The sequence below is a fragment of the Orycteropus afer genome, unplaced genomic scaffold (genome assembly GCF_000298275.1).
Source record: "Orycteropus afer afer isolate SDZICR_OR568_19922 unplaced genomic scaffold, OryAfe1.0 scaffold00358, whole genome shotgun sequence".
Lineage (NCBI taxonomy): Eukaryota > Metazoa > Chordata > Mammalia > Tubulidentata > Orycteropodidae > Orycteropus > Orycteropus afer.
The window spans coordinates 3,188,437-3,196,282 of record NW_006921945.1 but is presented as its reverse complement, the minus strand read 5'-3'; the positions used below and the strand labels follow the sequence as shown (position 1 = coordinate 3,196,282).

At 52.7% G+C, this 7,846-nt stretch overlaps 1 protein-coding gene across 1 annotated transcript in view; it reads right to left on the bottom strand.

Moving 5' to 3' along the window:
• Positions 1 to 7,846, bottom strand: part of ATP6V0A4 (ATPase H+ transporting V0 subunit a4) — a 59,207-nt gene that overhangs the window by 29,311 nt on the left and 22,050 nt on the right. Inside the window, exons 9-10 of the mRNA XM_007952796.1 lie at positions 6,913 to 7,125; positions 799 to 949 (exon numbers count right to left, since the gene is read on the bottom strand). Coding sequence (XP_007950987.1) covers positions 799 to 949; positions 6,913 to 7,125 — 364 coding nt within the window. The remainder of the gene's footprint in view (positions 1 to 798; positions 950 to 6,912; positions 7,126 to 7,846) is intronic.

Here is a 7,846-nt window from a genome sequence, read left to right as displayed (position 1 = left end):
GCAGCAACCAGGCACCCCTCTCTCACCACAAGCAGGCGTCATTACTCTGCTCTTCACAGATGAGCTAAGTGAGTGTGGAAGAGGTTAAGTGCCTTGACCAAGATCACAAAGTTCGACTGGACTCGAAACCAGGCTTCTCTTTCTACCACCCTCTTTTGTCTCTTTCTGCACACTCACCTGCAGGGCACACCTCCAGGTCCTGGGACCCCTCCACTACAGGCCATGGGTTCTGCTGGACTCAGGCCAGGGAACCGGGAACCAGGCATTGGTCGGCTAAAAGCCATCTGGTCTAGACTGAGGCCCCACAGTTTAGTGCCCTGAGAACCGAGCCTGTGACCCAGGTTCTGTGTGTTCCCATCTCTCTCTCACAGCAAAGAGAGAGCCCCTGGGTGTCACCAGCAGTTAAGGTGAAAGGCCTGGTGACAAAAGGTCATAGCCTTGAAAACGCGAAGGAGCAGGTCTGCCTGCCCACACGAGGGCGCCAGGCACAGACACAACGCGGCGGCACCTGTGAAGCTTTGTGAAGACACGTAGGGGTGGTCTTCCATGATCTGGCAAAGGAAACAGGAACTTTGGCTGCCTGGTGAGGCTGCATTTCAGGGAGAATTGGTGAAATCTTGGCAATGAACAAGCCTTCCACTCACTGGTATTTACAGAAGACAGTGTGTGGCATCCAGAAATCAGGCCAGCTTTTAGGAACGTCCACCTTTCACCCATTCACCAGCCTGGTCACCTCAAAGGTGGACTCACCCGGCTGCACCTCCCAGCTGCCCAACTGTATGACTCAGGAGAGGTTACCTGGGTTCATCTCCCGGTAATTGCCCACGCCATAGGCATCTACAAGGTTCTGGAAGCCGGCTGTGAATTTATTGGTCCTGTTAAAGGTGGGAGGGGCCGTTTTAGATGGCACTGCGGTCAGGATGGGGGCCATGGCCGAGCCGCTTTGTTCCTGCAGAGAGAGCAAGGGACAAGATTCACTGTAAGAGTGGAGCCTGGCTGGGCGTTGGCCAGGGACCAAGGCCCCAGCCCCTGCACCCCACAGAGGAAACATAGGACAGCCCTGGCCCTGGCCCTCTCGGGGGCTCAGGGTCTGTGTTGGTTACTCCGGGCTGCGGGAACACAGATGCCACAAGCAGGTGACTTCAACAAGCGGGAAGTTGTCTTCTCACAGGCGAGGAGGCTAGACAGACGGCCACGCTGGGGCGCCAGCTCTGGGGACAGCTTGCTCCCTGTTGGCTCTGAGGGAAGGCCCTTGTCTCTTCAGTTTCTGTAGCACCAGCCTTCCTCGGTTCTTTGGTGACCCTCCCAGGACAGCTATCTCCCCTGCCTGCCCTGTGTGCTTCTTCTAAGTCTGGCCTGATTTTTCTATAACTCAGGAGCAATTAGGTTTACGGAACCCCCACACACACACTGACATGACCTTCTAAACAGAACGAAGAAAACCCTGCATCCAAACTCGGTCACAGGGGTGAGGACCCCACACATACCGGGGACACAGCACCATCCACGGTGCCTTCCTGGCACTTACTGAGTCACCACACAGAGGGCCGTGGCATGGATTCCCCTGCGTGTCCAGAACTTCCACTGCGTTCTTGTGAGTGTGTGTGACACTCCCACTGCTGCTCTTGTGAGTGTGTGTGACACTCCGGTCCCCAGCCTTCTGCTCTGCACTTCCTCTCACGTCTTCCCTCCAGAGTGCAGCCATTCTCCACTTTCATATCTGACCCTCTCTTACATATGATATGGCCTGAACCCATTGCCAATGAGTCGACTGACTCATAGCAACTTTATAGGACAGGGTAGAACTGCCCCCAGAGGGTTTCCAAGGCTGAAAATCTTTACAGAAGCAGAACTGCTTCATCTTTCTCCTGCAGAGAGGCTGGTAGATTCAACCCACTGACCTTTCAGTTAGCAGCTGAGCACTTTAACCACCACAGCCAAACCCACTGCCATCCCAGTCAGCTTTGTCTCTCAGTCACCCTATAGCATGAGTGGGACTGCCATAGGCTTTCCAAGGCTTTTTGGAAGGAGATTACCTCATTTTCCTCCAGTGGAATGGCTCATGGGTTTGAACTGTTGACTCCTTGGTTAGCAGCCAAGCAACCTTAACCACTGTGCCACCAGGGCTCCTGCTACCTGGCCCAACCCTCCTCAAACTTCCACTCTACTGTCTACTTAGGATTCCCACTGTTATAGAATTGTGTGCCCCAAAATACGTGTTGTACATCCCAACCACCCTGGCTGTGGTTCTCAGCCCATCTGGGGCTTGGTTATGTTTGTTTAAGAGAGAGGCTAGGTGAGGCTGGGTCGTGAGTCCCTTACAAGATATAAAAGGAGCAGGTTAAGGAAGCCTAGATGGGAAAAGATTTGGCCAGCCACCTGGAGATCATCAGGGAGAGAAGCTCGGAACACACCGGGACCTTCCCTAGAGCGGACAGGGCCAGAAGGCCTTCCCCCAGAGCCCGCACCCTGACTCGACTTCCAGCCTCCTGATCTGCGAGAAGAAGACAAATTTCTGTTTGCTAGAGCCCCCGACCTATGGTATTTCTGAGACAGCAGCACTGGAGAGCCTACCTTCCCCACAAAATACAGGGTCTGCACCTGCCTCACCCACCTTCCCCCACACTGGGTTCTCCCCTGACCTCCCTGCTTCTGTGGCCAAGGGCACTTCTAGATTCCTGTGGTGTCCTCTGACTTGTCCCTCCCCTGATGACATGGCCAGTCCCTCCATCACCACACCTTCTCCCCTCTCCCTGTTCTCACAGCCCCTCCCCAGCCGAGCCTGACTTCCCTTCCTGTTAGATGTCACTCCTGTCGGCTTAGGAGGCCCTGGGCGGCTTTGTCAATTGAGCGCTCAACTACTAGCCAAAAGGTTGGCTGTTCAAACACACCCAGGGGTGCCAGAAGACAGACCTGACAATCTGTTTCCACAAGGTCACAGCACTGGAAACCCATGCGGCAATTCTACGCTGTACGTGTTGGGGTCGCCACGCTTCAGAATCGACTTGACGGCAACTGTACGTTCTGCTGTACATAGGGGGGCTGTGAGCCGGAGAAGACTCGATGGCACCTAACAACACCACCACCAACAACAGCAACAGCAACACCAATGACAACAACACCAACAACAGCACCACCAACAACAGCAACAGCAACAATGACAACACCAACAACAACACCAAAACCATCACCAACAGCAACAATGGCAACAACAGCAATACCAACAACATTAACACCACAAACAGCAACACCACCAACAACAACATCAACACCAACAACAACAACGATAACAACAGCAACAAACTTCAGAACTGACCCAACAGCAACTAACCTCCAGGTGGCTAAATCCTTCTTTTATTGATTTATTTCATTCTTCTTTTAAAACATAAAACAAACAAAAGACACTACTTTCTTCCTGTTACTCTACTGCTCTAAGAGCTTCAAAGGCTTCTTATTGTCTCAAGAACAAAATCAACACTCTTGTCAAGACGGCTTTACAATACTGACTTAATCTTCCATTCACATGTCCACCTGCCACTCCTTCCCGGTGGAAACAAGCCAAACTCAGGCCACTGGAACATTCCTCTTCTTTACCTTGGCTTTGGAACCGTTCCCAAAGTTGCAATGCTCCGCCAGCCACCTCCCTACCCTGCTTTCCCAAGACCTAAAGAGTTGCCAGGCTGGTTCCCAGAACCCGCACCTCACTGGGACTCAGCGCAGCTGAACAGTGCCCACCACCAGCTGGCCTGGTCCACAGCCTTTTCTAGGATCAGTCTTTCTACCAACCCCACGAGATGAGTATCCCACCTTTAGAGGAGGAAGCCAAGGCACAGAGAGGTTCAGTGGCTTCCCCAAGACACACAGCGGGAAGGGGAGGAAGCTGTTACTCTATATTAAACATCTTTTTAGGAGCATGTCCTCCTCGAGACAAGGCCTGTGGCTTCCTCCCCTCTTTTGTAACATGGCTTCCAGTGACGGACATATGCTTGATCTACAGTAGCCGTGACTCACGGTTAGCTAGTACTCATGGGGTTTGCTCACTGTCAAGGGTGGATGACAGTGACAGCCAATCTCCTTACACTTCTCCCCACAGCTCAGCCTTTGCCTCCACCTCATCTCCTGCTTCTGGGGAAACACTATGGTTCCTTCAGAACCGAAGAAACTAGGTAGATCATCCTTGTGACCCATTAGGCACCCCGGCAGCAAGTTTCTAGGATTGTTGTTGGGGGCTATCGTGTCAATTTTGACTCATAGTGACATGTGACAGAGTGCCCCATAAGGTCTCCTATGTAAGTCATCCTTGCAGGAGCACATCCCAGGTCTTTTCTCCTGTAACGCCACTGTACAGGTTTGAACCACCAACATTTCGGGTAGCAGTCAAGTGTTTAACCACTCAGCAACATGTACCGAGTGGCATCAAGTCCATCCAATTCCAACCCAGCACGAGGACCACAGCTCCCCACCTTGCTCCACTTTTCCCCACTTTGCAGTGGGAGGTGTCTACAATGCAAACTGGATCAAGCCCTCCAGACATGAGAGTAAGGTAAAGTCCTGCCCTGACCTTCCAGCACAGGCATACTCCCTCCGGGCATCCCCACCCCCACCAGGTGCTGGGCCTGGGCCTGCTGGCTCCTGCTCACTGACCTCTCTCCCAGAGCTCAGCTCAGGTATCACCTCCTCAAGGAATCCCCTCCTGCCCTCCCCAGTCAGGGTCAAGTGCTCCTCCTAAGTGCCCCATCTGAGCAGTAGGTAGACGGCAATGTGGGGGCACAGTAGTGTGGGAGTAAAAAGGACCCTGGATTCAATCCTGACGCCTAGGTATGGGACCAAGGTCATGGTCTACTCCCTGCACCCTAGGTCCTCATATGTACAAGGGGGACAGAGATGGTGCCAACGCCCAGGCCTTTACCTTCTAAGCCCTACCTCTACCCTGCCCCCATCTCCTCATGGCATTCAGGGGTGGCTGCTCAATGCCATCTACTCAGAGAGGCTCCTCCGGCAACAGCCCCACTCCCCACCTGCCCTCACCCGTCACTGTCTGAAATGACATTCATCATGGACTTCCCTCTAGAAAGCCCGTCACACAGGGCTTCAGCCTGCCTGCAGGGCAGCCTCCAATAGGTTCAGGGGGCAGAGGCAACACTGTCTACAACATGAACGGAGAGAGCTATGGAAGTGAAACAAGGTCAGGGACCAAGATGCCAAACCCAGCGGCCAATCCGGAGCAAGTGGTCTGCATGTCTGACCAACCTCACAGGTCAGGTGGTGGTCTTCCCCGCAGTGCTCTTCCTGTGGGTCTGCAGCCACCCTGGCAGGGAGCTAGCACAGTGCTCAGCACCCTGACTCAAGGTAAAAGAATGCTGGAGCACGTGACAATGTTGTGTGGACCCGAGCCCTGTGATCCTGCAACACAGAGAAGGTTCCAGAATCCCCCACCCTTCTGTGTTCCAGAAAATGGCTAGTCACAAAGAACTACTTTTCTGATAGGACCCAGGTAAGACTCACGACGCACTGTTTACTATGATGAGGTGAGACAAGGACCCATCAAATTCCTGTTTTTGGCCTCCTAGATGATCAGCTGAACTATCTGTCCCCATGGGTCAGTTGGAACAAAATGCTTGTCAACGAAAAATGGGAGTAGTCTCTCTCCCTCCCCCAAGCCACTGAATGGTGTACCACCCTCAGCCTGCCCCATCTTCAGGAACCTCCAAGAGAATAAACTAGCCTCAGTGTAGAACTTTCTCTATTTTATTATCCGACCACGCCACCTCTCATCCCACTCCTGACACCTAGTTCTTTCCAGCGTTTACTCTCATCTCCATAACAGAAACGTCCCACTTTCCTGACTCCTGCAGGCTTCTGAGATCAGCGCGTGCTCCCTGTTGCTACCATCCTTCTTTCTGAATAAAGCCTCTCTCCATCTAAGCCTGGGTCTGTTCCCATTTGATGGTCATCAAACACTGAGAAACAAAACCATTTCTCCTGTCTACCTGGTAGGGCTGAATTGTGTTCTCTGCCCAAAGAACTGTGGAATTTTAACCCTGTACCTGTAAATATGGCCCTGGCTGGAAACTGGGGTTTCCTTTGATTCTGTGAATGAAGTCACACCAGAATGTTGTTGTTGTTGTTGTTACATGAGGTCAAGTCAGATCCGACTCATAGTGACTTCTCCTTGGGTTTCCGAGGTGGTATCATTATGGAACTAGATTGCCCAACCTTCCCTCTGAGGAGTGGCTGGTGGGTTTGAGCTGCCAGCCTTCTGGTTAGCAGTCAAATGTCTTAGGCAATACGCTACCAGAGCTCCTCACACCTGAATAGGGTGGGAACAAAACCTCATCCCTTCTGAGTGGTCCCCTAAAAAGAGTAGGACAGACACAGAGACACCCACACAAGGGGGAAGACAGGTGGACATGAAGACCCTCCCACAGGCAAAGGAAGGCCAACGTCACTGGCAGACACCAGAAACTAGGAGCAAGGCTCCTGGAGGGGCCCTGAGCTGGACGGTTAGCCTCCAGAACTGTGAGAAAATAAATTCCTGCTCTTTAAAGCTGCCTACATGTGGTACTTTGTGACGGCAGCAGGAGGGAGCCAGTTATCGTCAGGCCGACACCAGGTCACGCAACCCCATGTGCGTCAGAGCAGAACTGGGCTCCACAGGGTTCCAGTGGCTGATTTTACAGAAGTGGGTCATCAGGCCCATCTTCTGAGGCCCGTCTGGGTGGGCTCCGATGGCCAACCTTTCAGGTAGCAGCTGAGCCTTAAGTGTTTGCACCACGCAAGGACTCCATGATGCCCCTGCGCTGGGTTAAGAGTTAAAGATACAAAGAGAAATGCTACCACCGGGCCACTTGCAAAGCTCACTCCCGAGCGGCCATTACAGGCTGATGAGGCGGGTGTCCTCTCACCACTCACCGTGCCCTGCTCCAAGGCCCTCTGGATGCGTGCGGTGTCCGCCACTGGGAACCAGACCTCGGCGATGACACACTGCTGGGTGACATCGATGTTGCACAGGTTCAGAGTGTGGTAAATGGCCTTCATCTTCTGCACCTGGATGGCCCACGTGTGCCAGTTGGCAGCTGCCTCCTGCAGCAGGCGCTGGCGGTGGGACTCCGTCTGTGTGATCACCTAGCGAGGCCCAGGAGAGATGATGTGCAGAGAAACAGGGGTGTCCACGGCCATGTTGGCAACGTGGTGAAAATGCAGCGCCTGGCCCCAGGCCCTCTTTGGGGCAGATCTCACCTGGCAGTTAAGTCTGAGGACAGTTCACCCCTACAAAAGGTTAATCTTGAACAAAGATCTTCTCTGCCTCCTAACTAGTCCCCAGGAGCTGTGGCGGCACCTCTGACTCAAGACCATCTCGGGTAAGTTTAAGTCGAACTCTGCCCCACAGGGTTTTCAACAACTGATTTTTCTGTAGTAGGTGGCCAGGCCTTGCTTCCAAGGTGCTTCTGGATGAATTCGAACCTTCCACCTTTCAGTTATCAGCCAAGCTCATTAAACACTGCCATCGCCTAAGGACTCCAAATTCCAAATTCCACCAAAATGCTTTATGCACAAAATCCCTCCAATACATGGTCAATGAATCAATGCCTCCAACACAGAGTAAAGGAATTAACAAAGGAAGGAAAAAATGGATGATTTGGTGCACAGAGATTTTATTTAATGGAATTTGATACTATGTTCTGGGGACTGAACAACTAAGGAGCTTAGGCTTTATTCTGCTGCCAACCAAAAGGTTGTTGTTGTTGTTGTTAAGTGCCGTCGAGTCGGCCCCGACTCATAGCGACCCCTCCTTGGGTTTCCGAGGCAGTATCACTACGGAAGTAGGATTGCCCAACCTTCCTTC